This window comes from Neoarius graeffei, chromosome 17, assembly GCF_027579695.1.
Source record: "Neoarius graeffei isolate fNeoGra1 chromosome 17, fNeoGra1.pri, whole genome shotgun sequence".
NCBI classification, from domain to species: domain Eukaryota; kingdom Metazoa; phylum Chordata; class Actinopteri; order Siluriformes; family Ariidae; genus Neoarius; species Neoarius graeffei.
In genome coordinates, this window is record NC_083585.1 from 15554773 (window position 1) to 15577148 (window position 22376).

At 40.3% G+C, this 22376-nt stretch overlaps 1 protein-coding gene across 2 annotated transcripts in view; it reads right to left on the reverse strand.

Annotated features, from left to right (window-relative positions):
- alcamb (activated leukocyte cell adhesion molecule b) overlaps positions 1–22376 on the reverse strand; it is an 81293-nt gene that overhangs the window by 19130 nt on the left and 39787 nt on the right. For both annotated transcript variants that reach the window (XM_060943775.1, XM_060943774.1), the window contains exons 3-11: positions 20386–20602; positions 20229–20293; positions 17412–17499; positions 17152–17328; positions 16407–16531; positions 14180–14312; positions 10941–11053; positions 10730–10856; positions 1555–1670 (exon numbers count right to left, since the gene is read on the reverse strand). In XM_060943775.1, the coding sequence (XP_060799758.1) occupies positions 1555–1670; positions 10730–10856; positions 10941–11053; positions 14180–14312; positions 16407–16531; positions 17152–17328; positions 17412–17499; positions 20229–20293; positions 20386–20602 (1161 nt within the window). The remainder of the gene's footprint in view (positions 1–1554; positions 1671–10729; positions 10857–10940; positions 11054–14179; positions 14313–16406; positions 16532–17151; positions 17329–17411; positions 17500–20228; positions 20294–20385; positions 20603–22376) is intronic.

The window sequence follows — 22376 nt, forward strand, 5'->3', positions numbered from 1 at the left end:
GTGAACACAGAAAGTGTGTCTGTGCATCAAAAACATTACATTACCCCTTTATCATGTTTTAATTCGTTCAAATTCTGTAAAGCTGCTTTGCAACAACGTTTATTGTTAAAAGCGCTATACAAATAAACTTGACTTGACCTTTAAAGGCAGTTGTAGTAAAGCTAACATCACATTTTTTGGTAACTGTCTATAATCTATTGTAGCTATACATCACAATATGTAAAACAGATATGTTGGAATACTTACTTTTGGTTAATGGAAGTGAATTAATTACCTTTGAAAGGTACTTACTCATTAACTACACATTATCTAATTTTGAGAACCCCCCCTTTTTTTTAAGCATTGTTTAATATATTATAATTATGTACATTATCAGGGATCCCAGCAGTAATTGAAAAAAATAGAGGAATGTAAGAAACTATCAGCAGGGGTCAAGGGGGCTGTAAGCCCTTTGTGGGGTACAGGGGCAGCGCCCCTGCTGGGGGTACAGGGGGCAAAGCCCCCTGAAGCTGTTGAGATTTTAACATTTAAAGATGCTATAGAACACATTTTTTACATAGATTTAACATAGAAAAGCAACAGAATTTAACAGAATTTATGTGTATCTATTTGATGCCATATTTTGTAATCAATGACATGAGTGGCAAAAAAAAAAAAAAATTATAAAAATTAGATGAAAATGTAGCTTTGAAGAATATACTTGCCTAAATATTCCACTGATTTTGTTATAATATAACAATAGTATGCATAGTTCATCTCATTTGTTTATTTTTTTTGTTTCGAGTTAATGTCAATACTAGTCTAAGATAAGCCACATTCATTTTTCAAAAATCATGAATATGAGCAGAAATCAATGATTCAGTAATATCAGATATATACATATGTACAGCAAATATTGGAGATATTTGATTTAAACCTTTCTCTTTTTGAAAGGTTTCACTGCAGAGGAATTTAATGCTCTTTTCTGGGGTGCACTCTGTGATCTTTCCTCCAGTTTTCTCTGCTTTTGTTTCTCTGATCTTTCCTTCTGCTTTTTATGATATTCCTGCAGTGCTTTGAATTAAGTTCAACGCATTAGAAACAAAAGCACGAACGGAGTTAAAACACGTTTTCTAGCAAATGGGTGCAGCCATATTGTTTTCTCGTTCTATTGCGTACAGTCTCGCGGTATTTACATCAATTTAACTTCCGAGTGTTCCCGAATGCCAACGAGAACAAACGAAGCAGACAAAAACATCGCTAAACAAGCAAACCAAATCAGAACATATTCTGCTGGTCATTTTACTTAAACAAACATATTTTAACGGATATACAAGAGATTTAAAAAAAACCCCAACACTTTCGCGAGAAAAATAGCGGAATTCCGCTAAATAGCGGACGTCTGGGATCCCCGCATTATGCCCTTAACTTGTTTGGTCATACATCATGCCCACAGTGGTCTCTAATCAAATTCATCTCACCTGAATCTAAGATCATTTTATGTATTGATATAAGGTGATTTTATATATTGAGTGTGGCAGCAGACGGCAAGGAATTTCATGGTTTCATATTTACATCAGAGCCGTTGATGCTCCACTGCACCGTGGGTTTGGGTGAACCTTCAGCCTTGCAGCTCAGATGCTTGCCTCCACTACCGCGCCTCTTAGTCATCATAGTGATAACCGGAGCACCTACAAGTACAACCAGTCATCAACTACACAACAGTATTTTAATTTAAAGGACAAAACATAATTCTGATTTCACTACCACAAAGTGGTATTTTATTATTAAAAAAAGCACTAATACAAGTTTACTCAGTGGACAGTTCAAAAGCATCATTTCTATACAACAACAACAATTTTTATTTTGCACAATAGAAACATGGTTTACAATAGAGATATCAAAACATACAATGATTATGAAAAAGAGAAAGAAAGAAAAAAATTTTATTTTGAAGTTTTGTGCCTAGGGGCTAAGTGAACTGAAAATTGTCTAGTTAACCCCAAGTAAATTTTTGTTCACAAAAATAATTGTGATATATGGTGAAAAGGAGACTATGATTTTAACAAAAGCCAAAATTTTGAATTTATGCAAAGTTCATTTTGAAAAACGGCTATAAGTCCACTTTTAGCTGTTTGAAGAATCTCATTATCTCTAGCCACTTTATCCTGTTCTACAGGGTCGCAGGCCAGCTGGAGCCTATCCCAGCTGACTACGGGCGAAAGGTGGGGTACACCCTGGACAAGTCGCCAGGTCATCACAGGGCTGACACATAGACACAGACAACCATTCACACCTACGGTCAATTTAGAGTCACCAGTTAACCTAACCTGCATGTCTTTAGACTGTGGGGGAAACCGGAGCACCCAGAGGAAACCCACTCGGACATGGGGAGAACATGCAAACTCCGCACAGAAAGGCCCTCGCCAGCCACGGGGCTCGAACCCGGACCTTCTTGCTGTGAGGCGACAGCGCTAACCACTACACCACCATGCCGCCTGTTTGAAGAATCTTCTTAGGAAATCAATATATACATGAATGTTTTAAATGCTTTTCCCTTTTAATTGTTTTGAATTATGACATTTTGGTGCAACATAGTGTTTACTGTTGTCACCAGCTTTTAGTTTGGTATACTTTATTAATGTTAATAAAGAATGATGTAAAGTCTAAGAAACTGATGTCAAAATAATTTGTATTGTATTTTATAATGGTTATTTTATAATGGTAAATAGTAGTAAGGCAATCTTTATAATGGTAGCATATAGTGGGGTCCAAAAGTCTGGGAGCGCTGGTGAAACTGCTATTCTTTGGCATGCTTTCAATTTAACATAAAGGTCTTGTGTTAAAAAAGAGCTGATATAGACTCCACAAATTTGTGTAAAACCTGATCCATGTGAGATCAAATTCATTGGCATGTCATTTGAACACATGCTTCAGTGGAAGGGATAAGACTCATGGAAAATCTGACCTTTTGTACAAAGGAGTTAGGATGGTCCATATCACAAATGTGCTTAACTTTAAATAGTGACAGAAATTGTGCAGCATTGTGTCAGTCCTGCATGCTTTGGCGTGTGCAGCAGAAGAACCCCTGGGCATGCTCTGGACTGCGCGTGCCAAGTGGACCCTTACAAGCATGCTGTTAACGACGCACACCTGCTCATGATTAAGGCGCAATCTGTGCAGCTATATAAAGACTGTTTAAACGTACGCTCAGTGTGAATTATTGAGTTCGTTGAGACACTTTGCCGAGCCTTGGTTGATTTCCTGGGTTTATGTATTCTGATTCCTGTTCCTTGTTTCCATTTTTTTGTCTTTGCCATTGTTAGTCTCTTTGTGCCTCGCCCGACCCTTTGCTCGTTTAACGGTATTGATCTTGCCCGCCAAACTGGATTGTTTGCCTGTTATCACTCTTAAATACATACCTATTCTGCACTTACATCTCGTTTTTCTGGCAGCATACTGGAGTACACACTCCAACACCCTACAATGGAGCGTATCACCCTTGTGGATTCAGTATGTAGTGTAGCCTTTTTTACGCTGAACTAGAAGAGCCTAATGCCGCTTTTCCACTACAAACGCGGCTGAGCCGTGCCGTGCCGAGTCGAGCTGAGCGGGGCTGTTGGAGTTGCATTTCGACTACAACCGCGCTGAACCGTGCTGGCTGGAAGTGGGTGGACACATTGGGTGGAGTTAGCGAAAGTGGGTGGACGTCACGTGATGTCGTTAAGCAGCGCAAACAGTGACATCAGTGACAGTGGCGGAACAAGTCAGATCCGGGCCGGGGGCGGGGCAAATGACCGGGCCCTTTATTAAAGCTTATCATAACATCATTTTAGGCTACAAAATGTCCGCAACTGCGGTGTTTACCAATTTCAACACTACCGGGTGCAACTATATGTTATTTAGTACATCAAGTCCTTCAAACGAACATGTAACTCAGAAACAAAAAACATTAGGATACTGTACATGGCTCATAATAAAACATCAATAGCCTATACTGCGCACATTATCTGAAGGGCATACGAATGAGCGCTCAGAGGTTGCAACGGTGACAGGAAGAGTCAGAAATAAAAGGAGGGCGGTGCAAACCTCACTGAATTCACTGTGTTTACCAATTTCAACACTACGGGGTGCAACTATGTTATTTTGTACATTAAGTCCTTCAAACGAACATGTAACTCAGAAACAAAAAAACATTCGGCGACATACTGTACATGGCTCATAATAAAACATCAATAGCCTACTGCGCGCATTATTTGAAGGGCATACGACGAGCCTTGCGCTCCGCGAACTCGTCCACGATGCTCTGTATGTCACTGATTCAGTGAGCTTTTCAGCGGTAGTCTCACGACCCGGATAGTAAACAATAAACATGGAGGACATGGAGTCGTTAGTGTTGCTGGTCTTGGTGCTGTGGCTTGTTGTCACCTACAACGCGGACAGATACTGGCAAGAGCGTATAGATGAGGCGAGGCGCATAAGGCTTCAGAAATTCTCGTAATTCGTAATTCTTCTCCTTCCGGGTTTGCGGTGTTTACAGATCCCAGCGCGCTCGCGGGGCGTGTGTGGGCATGTGAGGACACTCCTCCTCACCAATCAGTGCACAGGGGAGTGTCTGCTCAAGCCCCCAACCTCACTCGGCACGACTTGGCTCGCTTCAGCCCCACTCCAAAACGGTGCGAGTTTTAGGGGCTAAGCAGGGCTGAAACGAGCTGAGTCGTGCTGGTTTTTGGTAGTCGAAACGCGAGCCATGTCGGGCTGAAGTGAGCTGAAGCGAGCTGAAGTGAGCTGAAAAAGGGTAGTGGAAAAGGGCCATAAGCCTCCTGAACCTCTCTGAGTAAGCTGCCTGATCTCCTGGCATACTGGACGAGCACACCGATGGGCTGAGTACCTCATAAGAGTAGAGCACCCGTGCTCACATGATTTTTAGGTCATGCTCTGGTACATTTCTGAATCTTTAGAGAAGGAGGACCCCCATAACATTTTTTGGAGGGGACTATCACATTTGAGGCCGACGCAGCGGCAGCAGAGGAGGCCGTTGCTCCAGAGCTCCCTCCAGTGGCCGACGTAGCGACCGCAGAGGAGATAGTTGCTCCAGAGCTCCTGCTAGAGCCCGTCGCTCCAGAGCCAGTCCCACAGCCTGATCCACAATCAATCCGAGAGCCAGCTTCTGAACCAGAACCAGCACCTGAACTAGAACCAGAACCAGTGCAAGAGCCGGAGCCTGCATCAGAACCAGAGCCAGAGCTAGAACCAGTGCAAGAGCCAGAGGCAACACCTGAACCAGAGCTAGAACCAGTGCAAGAGCCGAAGCCTGCGTCAGAGCCAGAGCACAAGCCAGAGCCAGCACCAGTACCAGAACCAGAGGTAGAGCCAACGCCTAAGCCAGTGCCAGCAACAGAATCAGTGTCAGCTCCAGTGTCAGCACCAGAGTCAGAGCCAGCGCAAGAGACAGTGCCAGCGCCGGAGCCAGTGCCTGTGTCAACTCCAGCGTCAGAACCAGTGCCAGCGCCAGAGACAGAGCCAGTCCCAGTTCCAGCGCAAGATCCAGTGCCAGAACAGGTGCCAAAGGACGACAGGGCAGCCTCTGCCTCGGCTGGCTATAATGACATCGTTGTCCTGCCACCGCCTGGCTATGAAGACATCATCGTCCCGCTGCCACCCAGCTATGAAGATGTCATCGTCCCACTGCTGCCCAGCAATGAAGACGTTGTCGTCTCACCACTGGGTCCTGACCAGGACCAGAATGATGCACGGAGAAAGCCCGAACCTATGCCTGCGTCCGGTCTGAAGCCCAAGTCCTGTCCAGAGCTCAAACCCATGCCTGTGTCCAGTCTGAAGCCCAAATCCTGTCCAGAGCTCAAACCCATGCCTGCGTCCAGTCTGAAGCCCAAATCCCGTCCAGAGCTCGATCCCATGCCTGTGTCCAGTCTGAAGCCCAAGTCCTGTCCAGAGCTCGAACCCATGGTTGCGTCCAGTCTGAAGCCCAAGTCAAGTCCAGAGTAGAGGTCTGCGCGGGTCGGATTTTTCAGTCCCGCCCCCGCCCGCATTGTGCAGTCCCACTCCTGCCCGCAAAGAATTATGATTTTCAGTCCCGCTCCCGCCCGCGCCCACAAAAAAATTATGATTTTCAGTCCCGCTCCCGCCCACAAATCCCGCATGCAGACGTTCACATTATTTCTCAGGAAAGTTCTTGTCTTGACACAGCGTGATGGTGCCCCGCCCCCTACTTTGAGTGGATTTCAGCATAAATATCTACAGCTCACGTTATTATTTACCTTGTTTCGGAATTCAGCATGTGCTGTCAAATAATTAAAACATTTAATCGTGAATCATACATTTTTATCATACGAGAAACCATTATAATTCTCTGATCAGCATAAAAAAGTGAATAGCCTTGCTTTGTACCAATGGTGTTTATTTTTTTTTAATTTTTTTTTTTATTACAAAGCAGAATTAGTAAGAGAAGTGAATTGATTTACTGCTTGAGTTAGTCTACAACTTTAGTCAGAGAGACATGTTACACAGTGATGGTAGGCTTGACTCAATGCTATCCCAGAAATCCTTCCTGTAATATGCAAATTTGGCCGCCTCTGATTGGACAGCCACATTTGCATATTACAGAAAGGATTTCTGGGATAGCATTGAGTCAAGCCTACCGTCACTGTGTAACATGTCTCTCTGACTAAAGTTGTAGACTAACGCAAGCCGTAAATCACTTCACTCATGGTTCTCTTGCTAGTTGGGTGTGAACTGTGAGTCATTAGAATGATCAAAGGATTTGGGAAATTTAAGATGCCATTCCTCTGGCAATCTAACTCTCTCTGCAAATTTAGGCATCTTAAAATGTTTTTATTAATGCCAAATAAAATATCCAGCACAAATTATATATGATAGACATAAATTAATAATTTATGCATTTTATTTCAAACACATTTTTAGTTAGCGGGACTGCAGCTTATCACCGCTCCCACCCGCGCCACATATGTGCACTTCCGGTCCTGCCCGCGCCCGCAATGAGCTTTCAAAATTTGTCCCGCGCTCTAGTCCAGTCTAGAGTCCAAGTCAGGTCCAGAGCTCGAGCTCGCATCCAGTCCAAAGTCATCTCCAGAGCTTGAGCCCACTTCCAGTCCAGAGTCTAAGTCATCTCCAGAGCTCGAGCCCATTTCAAGCTCAGAGTCCAAGTCCTGTCCTGAGCCTGAGCCCAAGCCCCCACCTGAGCCAAGTATCTGGTGCCACGTCAGCTCAGAGCTACACACTGATTTCAAAGTCTGAGACCTTGGCATGGCACCCAGCATCAGGCCCTCATCCCTGGGGCCAGGAAGGATGGATTTTCATTCCCGGAGGGAGCTCTTTGGGGGTGGGTTCCTGTCAGTCCCCCAGAAGGACTCTTGGGCACGCTCCGGACTGTGTATGCGCCAAGCGGACCCTCGCACGTGCGCTGTTAACAACGCACACCTGCTCATGATTAAGGCGCAATCTGTGCATCTATATAAAGACTGTTTAAATGCATGCTCAGTGCGAAGTATTGAGTTCGTTGTAACACTTTACCGAGGCTTGTTTCCGTGGTTGATTTCCTGGGTTTCTGTATTCTGATTCCTGTTCCTTGTTTCCATTTTTTTTATCTTTGCCTGTGTTAGTCTGTTTGTGCCTTGCCTGACCCTTTGCTTTTTTAACAGTATTGATCTTGCCTGCCGAATTGGATTGTTTGCCTGTTATCACTCTTTTAAATAAATACCTATTCTGCATTTACAACCCCGATTCCAAAAAAGTTGGGACAAAGTACAAATTGTAAATAAAAACGGAATGTAATAATTTACAAATCTCAAAAACTGATATTGTATTCACAATAGAACATAGACAACATATCAAATGTCAAAAGTGAGACATTTTGAAATTTCATGCCAAATATTGGCTCATTTGAAATTTCATGACATCAACACATCTCAAAAAAGTTGGGACAGTGGCAATAAGAGGCTGGAAAAGTTAAAGGTACAAAAAAGGAACAGCTGGAGGACCAAATTGCAACTCATTAGGTCAATTGGCAATAGGTCATTAACATGACTGGGAATAGACCCCTTCACAGTAAACGTCATTCATACGCAAGAGGAAATTGCGCGCGCAGCCTGGACTCAAAAAAGACTCAGCGATGCCTAGTTGTTGTGTTGTCGGGTGTCAGAATCGTAGCAGTGATGGGGTTAAAATGTACAGAATTCCAGCAGGATCTCACCCATTCCAAAAAAATTGCCGACGTCTATGACTACAAGCCATCAAACGTGTAGACTGGGATGAAAGCACCATCAAAAATGCGCGGGTTTGCAGCGCCCACTTCACAGGTAAGATCAGGCTATTTATTAAATCTTTCTTTTTTATTCTTTCTAGTCTTCGTTTATTGATGTAGCAAAATACTTTGGTAACGTTTATCTGATTAGCTGGGTCATAGTTACACAATGTAATGAATATTGTTAGCATGTTAACTTAGCTTTGCATGCAATTTTGTTTGTAGGAGAGGTCTTGCTTGACTCAAGCAGTCCAGATTTTGTGCCATCATTATTTGTGTATGCTGAAAATCACAATTTTAAAGCAAGGATGGAAAGGTAAAATTGTGTGCCCTCACTCTAAATGCCAACTTACGTTGACTGCTCTAACCTAGCTCCCGCCCCGTTCAGTTTCATTTCTGGTCTCTGCCTCTCACTTTTTACGCAGCTCTGATTTCTCTTAGCTGCACTCTTTACACTATCATTCCTTTCATGTCATTACCTCCTGCAAATTGCTGTTTAGTGTTGGTATTTGCTGTTGTAGCTAAAGCCACATTGCCATCACATCACTGGCATAATTTGATTAAAACAAAATGAATATGAATGTCCCATTGTTAATCAAGTTGTACATGCCCGCACATAACATAATCATATGCGTCTAAAGACTTGTAGGCACGAAGTTTTTCGTGGGTGTACACTGAAGTCTTGTCAATAAGGTACGAGTATATATCTGGCCATTGTATACCATGGAACTTACTAACATCGTCCGTCCACTCTTTAATTAAATACGGATCCGGTAGGCGATGTCCACTTGTTAGAGTTAACTTATTTATGTAGCATTCTCGATCTTGTAATGACAATTGTTTTGCATAATCTGACAGCTCATAATGCCGGTCTATGGGCAGCGCCATTGTTTCTGAGTCCAGGCTGCGCGCGCATCCTAGCAACGGTCGGTTTGTTTACAAACATGCGAAGGGGTCTATAAAAAGAGCATCTTGGAGTGGCAGCAGCTCTCAGAAGTAAAGATGGGAAGAGGATCACCAATCCCCCTAATTCTGCGCCGACAAATAGTGGAGCAATATCAGAAAGGAGTTCGACAGTGTAAAATTGCAAAGAGTTTGAACATATCATCATCTACAGTGCATAATATCATCAAAAGATTCAGAGAATCTGGAAGAATCTCTGTGCGTAAGGGTCAAGGCCGGAAAACCATACTGGGTGCCCGTGATCTTTAGGCCCTTAGACGGCACTGCATCACATACAGGCATGCTTCTGTATTGGAAATCACAAAATGGGCTCAAGAATATTTCCAGAGAACATTATCTGTGAACACAATTCACCGTGCCAACCGCTGTTGCCAGCTAAAACTCTATAGTTCAAAGAAGAAGCCGTATCTAAACATGATCCAGAAGCGCAGACGTCTTCTCTGGGCCAAGGCTCATTTAAAATGGACTGTGGCAAAGTGGAAAACTGTCAGACGAATCAAAATTTGAAGTTCTTTATGGAAATCAGGGACGCCGTGTCATTCGGACTAAAGAGGAGAAGGACGACCCAAGTTGTTATCAGTGCTCAGTTCAAAAGCCTGCATCTCTGATGGTATGGGGTTGCATTAGTGCATGTGGCATGGGCAGCTTACACATCTGGAAAGACACCATCAATGCTGAAAGGTATATCCAGGTTCTAGAGCAACATATGCTCCCATCCAGACGACGTCTCTTTCAGGGAAGACCTTGCATTTTCCAACATGACAATGCCAAACCACATACTGCATCAATTACAGCATCATGGCTGCGTAGAAGAAGGGTCCGGGTACTGAACTGGCCAGCCTGCAGTCCAGATCTTTCACCCATAGAAAACATTTGGCGCATCATAAAACGGAAGATATGACAAAAAAGACCTAAGACGGTTGAGCAACTAGAATCCTACATTAGACAAGAATGGGTTAACATTCCTATCCCTAAACTTGAGCAACTTGTCTCCTCAGTCCCCAGACGTTTACAGACTGTTGTAAAGAGAAAAGGGGATGTCTCACAGTGGTAAACATGGCCTTGTCCCAACTTTTTTGAGATGTGTTGTTGTCATGAAATTTAAAATCACCTAATTTTTCTCTTTAAATGATACATTTTCTCAGTTTAAACAGTTGATATGTCATCTATGTTCTATTCTGAATAAAATATGGAATTTTGAAACTTCCATATCATTGCATTCCGTTTTTATTTACAATTTGTACTTTGTCCCAACTTTTTTGGAATCGGGGTTGTACATCCATCTCCTACCAATCCCTGACACATTATACATTTCATTTTTTTATTAGAATTTTCTATTCTAATTCAAAAACTTTGTTTATTTCCAGTTTTATATTTTCAGAATGGTCTCAGACTTTTGGACTCCACTTATACACATGCAGTTTAAGTTGAAGGATGTTTTTATTTAAGGATGAGATGTGCTAATAGGGTGGCATTGTAAAATTAAAATTAACACAGCACCCTTACCTTGGACACTCAGCTCAAATAATGCTTTTTTGACAAGTCCAGCCACGGAAACCACACACTCGTACACTCCAGCGTCTGAGTACTCCAGCCTGTCAAACTTGGGCTTACCATTCAATGTAACGTTGTTCTGTAACAGTGTTAGTCATTAGAAATGCAAAGCTGATTACAAATTGGAAAAAAAATCCTACAAACGTGTGGTTATTTATTTTACCTTCATCCATGAGACTTGCACATCTTCAGGGGAGTCCACCTCTAATGTTGCCTCAAAGCTCTCGAATAAATTTTTAGTAATCTTTTCTTCGGTGATGTTGGTGATATCCAGGTCTACAGAAAAACAAAAAGAAAAATCTCCATCTCTGTATTTCATTATCTATGTCCACATGCATTGCCCATAGCAGACCTTTGAATCATTAGGAGCTTTCAGACCAAACAGTTTTAGGGACTCACTGAGAAGAACTATACACTGGGAATCCTTGTGAACTATGCTTTTTCTGTTTGCATTCACACTGCCAATAGGAATGCTGAAGTGACGTAAGCAGGCCAATGATTGCTTCTGCAAAACATACCACAACAAGAAGATGGAGGACGCCATGATCTGAGCTTTTAGGTTTTTTCCCCCATTTTATTTCCGGTTAAGAGCTGTTGTTTATTTGGATTTTTAAAAATGGTGGTTGTCAGTGTGTTAGACCAATCACCATACACTTATGTCACTTGTGGTTCCTCTTGTGTTAGGAGAGAATCTTCTGTTAGGAGTGTCACATCCACGCATGTTGGTGTTGGAAGCATGCAGCGTGTGCTGCAGACTGCTATGCGCATGCAGCACCATTAGGACTAAGAACCATGCGCCTGTTCCTGATTAGAGTGCAATCACAGTACGCTCTTATAAGGACTCTCAAAACAAAGACATTGCGAAGTACACACACTGTACCTAGTGTCTCACGTTACCAAGCATGATATTCTGTGTTGATATTCTGGTTCTTGACTTTGTGTTCTGTTCTTGTGATGATGCTTGTATTATCTCTGATATTGTGCCTCGCTCGTCCATTGCCCATTTCATGACCCTGCCTTTATCTTACGTTTTTGAACTGTTTGCCTGCCTGTTTTTAATAAACACTCTTCCTGCACTTACATTCATCATCCGCTTCCTTACATGACACCCTGAAGCTAAAAAAGTCCCTCAAAACAGCATTCTAAGAACTATGATCATCCTCAGTTCCTGCAGTGTGGACACACACAAAAAAGGGGTACTTCTTCCAAAAGTTCTAAGAACTATGAAAAAGTTCCTCTCGTCCAAAAGCACCCATTTATTATAGTCCATGAGAGTGGATTTATGCAAGACAATAATCCTGTATTAGGCATATCAGACGCTCGCTGGCCGTGCTGTGAAAATTGTCCATGCAGACGCTCATTTAAGGTTCCAAACCTGTCATTGCTTAACTCTTGAATATTTTCTATTGTGAATATCATTAAAAAGCTTATTATTTCTACTTTCCAAAGAAATTAATCTCGTGAAGATCTGTTCAGCATTTTGGGAGTAACGGCAGGTTGAATTTGGTACAACAGAGTTCACTCTCTGCTCGCGGGATGTTGGGAAACTGCCGGTTCTTTTTGAGTCATGGGAAAGCGGTCAGTCTCTCTCTCTCTCTCTCTCCTGATCGGTTTCTGACTAGATTACTCATGAATATCAATCAGATAACTTTTATAGGGATGTTCTCTAGCTCTCACTGTTTCTGATGAAGTATTCAGCAAAATTTTCTGTCAGCTAGTTTTGATGTTATGATTCATGAGACTTTGAAGTGAGTTTTCATAGCTTTACTGACTTGTTTTTTCAAATAAAACAGATTCTTGTAAATAAACAACTATTTTAGAATATAACTGTAGTTAATTTGATGAAAAATATTGAGAGCTTTGTGGTCGGAATGAGATAAAAAAAAACGGGAGTCAGAAATGCGAGCATCAATTTCAATTCAATTAACTGGAATTGTTTACTGGATGTGGCTCACACAGTTTTTTCGAGGTTAGCCTTTAAAGCTGTGAATATTATCATTTATATTCTTTCATATAAATACTAGTTGGCCCTACTTAGAAATACAAAGTCCTACAGAACACAAAGAGGGTATCAGAAATATTATTTTTTAAATTTTTTATTTTGATAAAGAATGGTAGATGTGAATGACATTTAATGCTTATTTATGCATATTTTATAATTAACACTGATTTATCCTTCTTTGTGATACATAAATGAGAGTTAAGATCAGCTTTATATTGTACAAATAAAGCGATTTGGTGAAACTTTAAAGATGAGAGTGTACCGATTTAACATTTTACCTAATTAGCATAATTAATACTAATTAAATACTAATTTGCAGAATTTGTCTTTACTAATTTTTCAAGCTTTATATTCAGTATACAACCGTTTATGTGCCTGCCAATTTCCATGTAAATATCTTTAAAAATAAAGTTATTAAGAAAAAACATTTGATCTCATTTATTTTCTCTGCATGTTTTAAATTTATTTTAACTTTATTCTATTTTATTCTGCTAGTTTTTTTCCCCTTTCTCTTTCTTTTTCTCCTTTTTCTTTTTGGCATTTTAATATTTTATTTCTACTATTGTTTAATTCTTATTATTTTCTTTTAATTCTTTTAATTAATTATTTTAGAATAAAGATAAAATTATTTTATGTAATTTTATTTCTCTATTGTTTACTGTTTTTGTTTTTACTTCTGTAAAGCACACTGAACTGCCATTGTGTATGAAATGTGCTATATAAATAAACTTGCCTTGCCTTGCCTCATTCGTTAATGAGGCCCATTTTGGACCATGTGATCCTAATACAGAATATTACGGCAGTTTTCTAAAAAAATTAAGACGTTTTTCTATTTTTGATTTGTAATATCTCAAGAACAAATAAACATATTTTAATTCTGTAAAAAGTATGTTGTTCTGCATTCAATTCTAAATTCAATGAGAGCAGTGTCAAGCAATTTGGATTGAATTTTCACCTGATATGCCTACCTGTATTCACACTGCAAGCCATATACTGTATCTCAATTTTAATTCTTTTTTTTTTTGTTTAGATCTGTTCTTTTTGGCTTGACTTTCCATATTCTTGTTTGCAAATAACTCATATTTGTCATGAGTAAAGACTTAAATGCTGAAACAACCCACATGCACACATTTTCCAAATCAGTGAACAAAACCAAAACTGTCTTTGTGCCAAACAAGCAGCATGAACCTTCATTTAAAAATGACTTGCAGCCATTACTGGATGTGTGAATGCAGAAGAAATACCTGCAGTGATATGTGCATGCACAGTGAAGTATGAAAAACACATCTCTCAGTCTACTTGTTATTAAAATGCTTGCCCATGTATTAAATGTGATTCTGATCAAGGCCCACAGATAAACTTGACTCAAATCTAATCTAAAAAAGATCTGCATGACTTACACATAACAGTTAACCTGGTAGAGCCTTGCTTCGTTTCGTTGTCCACCAGGGAGCAAGTATATTCTCCAGTGTCATCCCGGGTGACGCCAACGAGTGTGTGATTGTCCGAGTTCTCTGTGATCATCTCCCCGTCCTGCACATTAAAATCGAAGCACATTCAAGCAGATTTCAGCACAAAGCTCATCGTTCCTCTGCCTGAAGCTTTGCACTGTAAGTTCTTCACAATACAGGTTTCTACCTCACTTTTTGGGCAAAAATGAGATCATGTTATAAATATGTTATTTCCACATGACTGATTGTATGTGAGCAGTTTTACACCAGAATACTGTTTAATAGTATAAAAAATATAAAGCAAAAAAAGCATCTGCTTTGACCTAATTGAGGACTGAAATCTTATGTTGGAATATCATAAAATCACACAAGCTTCAGATAGAACTGTTTAATTCTGTCACGCCTGGCATAGCTCAAGCAGCAACTTGCGTCCACACACAGGGAGCGTGTTGTGCGTGCTCTTGGGACGACTGATCATTGGACACACCTGATGCTGACTGGGAGTGCAATGAGTGCGCGCTTATAAAGATGCTGTTTACTCAAGGTCTTCGCAAAGTATTATCTCTGTCACTATTGTTATTTGTATGATCACGTTTGTTTCTACCTCTGGTTTAATGTTTCAGTTTGATGACTCTGTTTCAGTATCGTTTGGTTTCATTACTCAGATATTGACTCATGTTTTGTTTAGTAAATATCACGCTTGTAAATAAAAACCTTCCTGCAGTTACATCCATCTACCACTGCTTACCTTACAAATTCAATTAACATACAACAAGCATTCAGTCTTTTTCAGCAGAAGTGTAAGATTCATACTTATGATTTTACTTAGACAATAGAACTGTTTCCATTCACATACTTAATGTGCAATTTAAAATTGCCAACTTGAAAACAAGTATTATTCTATCCACATTCACTGGATATGAGCAATCGTGTGCTCTGATTGGCTACTCTACTACTAGGATATCAGCTCATATACCGTGAGTAGAGAAAAACAAAATGGCGGAGCGTGTTGCTGAACCAACCGAGAACGAAATAAAAACCCTACTCGAAAGAAACCCCAAAAATACAAAAAAAGCAACAAAATATGGAATAAAAGTAAGTTATTTGATGGTAAGAGCACATCTTTTTTATTTTTCAAGAATTTTTATTATCATCACATTTTTCACAAATTTGCTACTGTCATTTTGCTGGTTTGTTTACATTCTAAGTGGAAATGATTTTGTCGAATGTTTTGTATAACGTTTTTATTTATCGAATTTGCAAAAAATAAAAATAAAAATGCTCATTTTTCAAAATCCAGTGAAAAAAACAAAGCCCAGGATTTTATGCTCACATGAGGTGGGTTTTCAAATGGTTTGATAAAGCAATATTTCACAAAATTGAAATGGGAACACATTTTTCAAAGAGCAAATGAAAATGGTACCTTTCTGAAAAAAAGACTATCTTATAATAGCTATCACGAGAGATGAAAACCCAGCTTTAATCACATAACATCATTCAGACCATTTGCAAATGTGTTTTGTAAATTTTTTAAAGGCATTGCTTCGATTTTGCAAAAAAAAATCTGCAACAGAAACCCAGCTTGAGACTGCCTTATTTTTATTTATTTATTTTTTTTGATAGGACAGTGTAGAGAGACAAGAAATGAGTGGGAGAGAGAGACAGGGAGGGATCGGGAAATGACCTCGGGTCAGAATCGAACCCTGGTCCCCAGATTTATGGTATGGTGCCTTAGCCATCTGAGCCATGACACCCCTGAGACTGCCTTATTTTTGCAAATAAGTAAATTTGTTGGACCACACAACATGTCATATTTTTAAATTCTTAGCGACATTTGTTCCTATATGTGCCTCATTTTTAGCAGGAGCAGAACCTAGATTACTCGGACACATCCAGGATGTGTCTCTGCCTTATGGCCCAACCAAAAAAATTGGCTATGAGAGATGAATGAATGAATGAAAGAAAGAAAGAAAGAAAGAAAGAAAGAAAGAAAGAAAGAAAATGGACATATGTGCAACCACTTCTGCCTTTGTCCCATTGCGTATAGAAGCTGCATTGTTGATAAAAGGTAATACTGTAGCATGTATAAATTATGCAGTCACCCACATGAACCTCAAAAGCAGTTTGACATTAAGAGTGAGCTCCGAATGAAAAGAGCCAGACATGCTCTACTTACCTTGAGATGAAAATTGTAGCTAGTCGGTGGGGGGTTCCCATCAGCCACACATTTCAAGGTCACGTTGTCTCCCTCCTTTATCGGGCCTGCAGACACGATCTGGAGGCTGACCTCTTCACTGGGGTCTGTGAAGGGGAGAGGTGTGAAACTAAGGGATTAGCTCATATGGAAGGTTATAGAAGGGGCAAACAGATAAAGCCACTAAGCAGATGGTCATAATGAGCCATTGAGAGGTTCTCAGTCTCAAGAGCAAAGGTTTTTCCCGAGTGAGGAGAGCTTTTGAGAGTAGCAGCAGGGCTAGGCTGGCTGCAATCATGCCCTGAGGCACCCAACAAAGACCTATTCAAGCTTCAACATCCCTGCTCCATGTATTTTTGAAAGCAATTTATCAAGAAAGTAAACCAGGATATTCTAGTATAAGTGGAAACTGGTCTAATTATACAAAATATTGAATTAATCTGAGTAATTTGTTTATTAACAATGGCATATTGTTTCATATTGACTTAAAACAAGGGCAGCCATGACCTAAAGGTCAGAGAAGCAGCCTTAGGCCAAAAGGGTCACTGGTTCAATTCCTCGACCAACAGGAAAATTCATGGCTGAAGTGCCCTTGAGTAAGGCACCTAACCCCCCGCTCCTCATGCGCTGGGTATGTGTGTGCATGGTCCTTGTACATCGCTCTGGATAAGAGCGTCTGCTAAATGCCTATAATGTAATGTAATAAAGGGTGAAGATGGACACTTACAGTGGATGTCAAAGGTCATAGGATTAGACACGAGGTCTGATGCAAGGCTCTGATGATGGACAGCACAAGTGAACTCGGCGTTCATATCTCCCTTCGTAGCTGTGTACTCGAGCTTGGAGGATGTAGTTGAGAGGCCGGTGTCTTTGTCTGTCTGCACATCTGATGTGATGGTGACCGCTGAAATGATAAAGAACTATGTAATCAGTCATATTTCTTAAGGCTTATATGATAGTTAAACTTTAACTTGAGACGCTTCATACCTTCCCCATCTTCTATGAGTGGAGCACTGTCTTTCAGCCAGATGATGTCAGCTACTGGACTGGCATCTTTAGTAGAACATTCTGCCAGCTGTAATAATACAAATACAGTGGTGCTTGAAAGTTTGTGAACCCTTTAGAATTTTCTATATTTCTGCATAAATATGACCTAAAACATCATCAGATTTTCACATAAGTCCTAAAAGTAGATAAAGAGAGCCCAGTTAAACAAATGAGACAAAAATATTATACTTGGTCATTTATATCGTATCTCATTATCTCTAGCCGCTTTATCCTTCTACAGGGTCGCAGGCAAGCTGGAGCCTATCCCAGCTGACTACGGGCGAAAGGCGGGGTACACCCTGGACAAGTCGCCAGGTCATCACAGGGCTGACACATAGACACAGACAACCATTCACACTCACATTCACACCTACGGTCAATTTAGAGTCACCAGTTAACCTAACCTGCATGTCTTTGGACTGTGGGGGAAACCGGAGCACCCGGAGGAAACCCACGCGGACACGGGGAGAACATGCAAACTCCACACAGAAAGGCCCTCGCCGGACCCGGGGTTCGAACCCAGGACCTTCTTGCTGTGAGGCGACAGCGCTAACCACTACACCACCGTGCCGCCCCGGTCATTTATATATTAAGGAAAATGATCCAATATTACATATCCGTGAGTGGCAAAAGTATGTGAACCTCTAGGATTAGCAGTTAAATTGAAGGTGAAATTAGAGTCAGGTGTTTTCAATCAATGGGATGAAAATCAGGTGTGAGTGGGCACCCTGTTTTATTTAAAGAACAGGGATCTATCAAAGTCTGATCTTCACAACACATGTTTATGGAAGTGTATCATGGCACAAACAAAGGAGATTTCTGAGGACCTCAGAAAAAGCGTTGTTGATGCTCATCAGGCTGGAAAAGGTTACAAAACCATCTCTAAAGAGTTTGGACTCCACCAATCCACAGTCAGACAGATTGTGTACAAATGGAGGAAATTCAAGACCATTGTTACCCTCCCCAGGAATGGTCGACCAACAAAGATCACTCCAAGAGCAAGGCATGTAATAGTCGGCGAGGTCACAAAGGACCCCAGGATAACTTCTAAGCAACTGAAGGTCTCTCTCACATTGGCTAATGTTAATGTTCATGAGTCCACCATCAGGAGAACACTGAACAACAATGGTGTGCATGGCAAGGTTGCAAGGAGAAAGCCACTGCTCTCCAAAAAGAACATTGCTGCTTGTCTGCAGTTTGCTAAAAATCATGTGGACAAGCCAGAAGGCTATTGGAAAAATGTTTTGTGGACGGATGGGACCAAAATAGAACTTTTTGGTTTAAATGAGAAGCATTATGTTTGGAGAAAGGAAAACACTGCATTCCAGCATAAGAACCTTATTCCATCTGTGAAACATGGTGGTGGTAGTATCATGGCTTGGGCCTGTTTTGCTGCATCTGGGCCAGTACGGCTTGCCATCATTAATGGAACAATGAATTCTGAATTATACCAGTGAATTCCAAAGGAAAATGTCAGGACATCTGTCCATGAACTGAATCTCAAGAGAAGGTGGGTCATGTAGCAAGACAACGACCCTAAGCACACAAGTCGTTCTACCAAAGAATGGTTAAAGAAGAATAAAGTTAATGTTCTGGAATGGCCATCAAAGTCCTGACCTTAATCCAATGAAAATTTTGTGGAAGGACCTGAAGCGAGCAGTTCATGTGAGGAAACCCACCAACATCCCAGAGTTTAAGCTGTTCTGTACGGAGGAATGGGCTAAAATTCCTCCAAGCCGGTGTGCAGGACTGATCAACAGTTACTGGAAACGTTTAGCTGCAGTTATTGCTGCACAAGGGGGTCACACCAGATACTGAAAGCAAAGGTTCACATACTTTTGCCACTCACAGATATGCAATATTGGATCATTTTGCTCAATAAATAAATGACCAAGTATAATATTTTTGTCTCATTTGTTTAACTGGGTTCTCTTTATCTACTTTTAGGACTTGTGTGAAAATCTGATGATGTTTTAGGTCATATTTATGCAGAAATATAGAAAATTATAAAGGGTTCACAAACTTTCAAACACCACTGTAGAAATGCTAATGATAACATTCCTCCAACATGTCCTACCTACAGTAGTTTAGACCTTATAGGACAATCAAAGAGAGTATTTTAAATGTAAAATATATTCTGACTATTCTGGGTGGATGCTTTTGAGATTTAGTCTAATCGAGTTTATTCTATCCACATTCACTGGATATGAGCAATCATGTGCTCTGATTGGCTACTCTACTAGTAGGCTATCAGCTCATATACCGTGAGTAGAGAAAAACAAAATGGGGGCGCGGGTTGCTGAACCAACCGAGGATGAAATAAAAACTCTACTCAAAAACAAAACCCCAAAAAATACAAAAAAGCAACAAAATATGGAGTAAAAGTATTTGATGGTAAGAACGCTTCTTTTTTATTTTTCAAGAATTATTATTATAGCATTTTTCATAAACTGCTACTGTTATTTTGCCAGTTTGTTTACATTCTAAGCAGAAATGATTTTGTCAGACATTTTGTATCAAGTTTTTATTTCCTGAATTTGCAAAAAATAAAAATGCTTTGTTTTTCAAAATCCAGTGAATGTGGACAGAATAAAACAGTTATTCCACTCAATCTTGTTGTACATGTCTTATAGCCAACTTGGTGATATGTGCCTCATCGGCTATCAGCTCATGTATGACTCAATTTCATGGAATAACTGTTAAATATCTTTGTGAACTAACAAGCCAGACCTTCAGAAAAAAAAGTTTATGACATACCGTTGTTAGCTTGCCGAGCTCAATCACTTTGGCTTGATTTGTGATTGTGGGCGGAGAAGGGGCCTCTGCAGGAGAAGAGCAGATAATATCATTTATTGAACATATAATTACTTCAGCATGTTGTGTACTGTTCAGTGTTATTTAAGCATATACTTACTTTGAATTGTCACTTGAACCGGATACTCAAATATGTCTGTGCCTGCTACCAACATACAGGTGAATACCTTCTGATCAGTGACTTTTGCCTGGGAAATTTTCAGGCTGAGATCATTTGTAAGGTTGATTCTGCCCTGGTACTCCTCAATTTGGGAGAATGAGACATTCTGGTTCTTTGATTTTGTGAGAAGATCGCCGATGGTGCCGTCCGGTGTGTTCTGGGGAACAGAATTGGACACGTCTTAGAAGAGCTATAATCATGCATGTGCTTATGATCTAGTCACACAGAGGGCATAAACTCACTTGTATGCAATGCTGCTAACTGATCAGACTATCAGTATTTACACAAGGGAACTTCTCTGTTTTCAGAGTTGAATTTCTGTGTGGTACAAATAAAATAAAAATATCCTGCAGAAGACATTTTTGGGAAACCACATTTAAAAAAAATTCATTTTCTATCAAATGCAATACTATAAAACCTAGTGTCATTATTTAGAAATTTTAAAGTAAGTATAGCATGATTAGGTTACATAAGAAGGAAAATAGCATCTTAATAGTAGTCAATCTTGTGAAAACATTGTCATTGTCAGTCCTGCGTGCGAGCCGAGTAAGCTCTAGCACGCACACCGTGAAGAAGGTGCACCTGTTCTCAATTAATGAACTAAGTGTTGGGCTATTTAATGACTGAGCTGATACAAGGACATTGCGAAGTATTACGCCACGTTCAGTGCGCATTACGGAGCCTTGTTTCCCGTATTTGTGGTTTTCCTGGTTTCTCGACTCCTGTTCCTGATTCTAGTTCTCGTCCCCATTTTGCCTACGACATACTGTTTGCGCTTTGATCGACCCTCTGCCTATTTTCTCGTTCTTGACCTTGCCTGCCGATTTGGACTGTTTGCTTTTGTGTGTGTTTCATGCACTTTATGTATAGATTGCATTGTAATATAATAAACAGTTCTGCACATACATCCACCACCCCTCTCGCGCACCTGACACTCATGACCATGACAGAGAAAGGATCCTGGTTGTGGTTATCATGTCAATCCTGTATGTGATCACTGCAAATTTCTCCTTGTCACATTTTAGGTTCCACCCACATTAGCTGGCTGCCAGACTATAAAAATAACACTGGATATAGCACATCCTTTTTTAATGAACTAGAAACAACCAAAAATAAAACATATCGACTTTCGAGGGATGCAGGAGAATGGACTGAACAGGTTCTAAAGTTCATTCTTTATTTCTTTATTTATTTTATGTACTAACATAGTATTAAGAGTATAAATCGAGCACATATTAATGTTATAGGAAGATACAAAACTGAAGTCATGTGTGCATGCAATTCACTTTTGTCATGCTTTCACTATGCTATTCTGAGTTTGAGAATTAAATTGTATTCATATTTGGGTTTGTTGTGTTCTCTACAAAATATGTGCCCATGGTTTAACAGCTAAGTTGACCAAGCAGTCATCTTCTGTGTTATAACTCAGTGAAGCAGCACACTCTTAGAAAATAAAGTACCTTATAGTACCTTTCGGAGTACAATGGCTTTTCACTGGGGCAGTACCCTCCAAGGTACTGATTTGTATCCTTTATATACTGCTTGGGAACATATATGTACCTTTTTGGCCTTAAAAAGGTACAATTAGTTACCTTGAGATCCAATAATATGTCCCAGGGGTATATTACTGTAGATTTTATCTTGGGGGACAGAAATGGACTCCTACTCTACCCCTATTTCTGACAGTGCAGAGTTTATAATTTTATTCTAGAAATGTGCCATACAGTATTTAATATTCATTTGAAATGGCATGCCATAAATTTTTTAAATGTATTTTGTTAAAAACATGTGCTATGGTGAAAATTTGTGGATATAATAAATTGTCACACAGTGGCACTGGACTTAATACTGCCCCATTCTTGAGTCAATAACCTCAAGTGTACTTGAGACATGCTTCTGTTTTGGTACAACTGCAAAACTGCACCCTACCA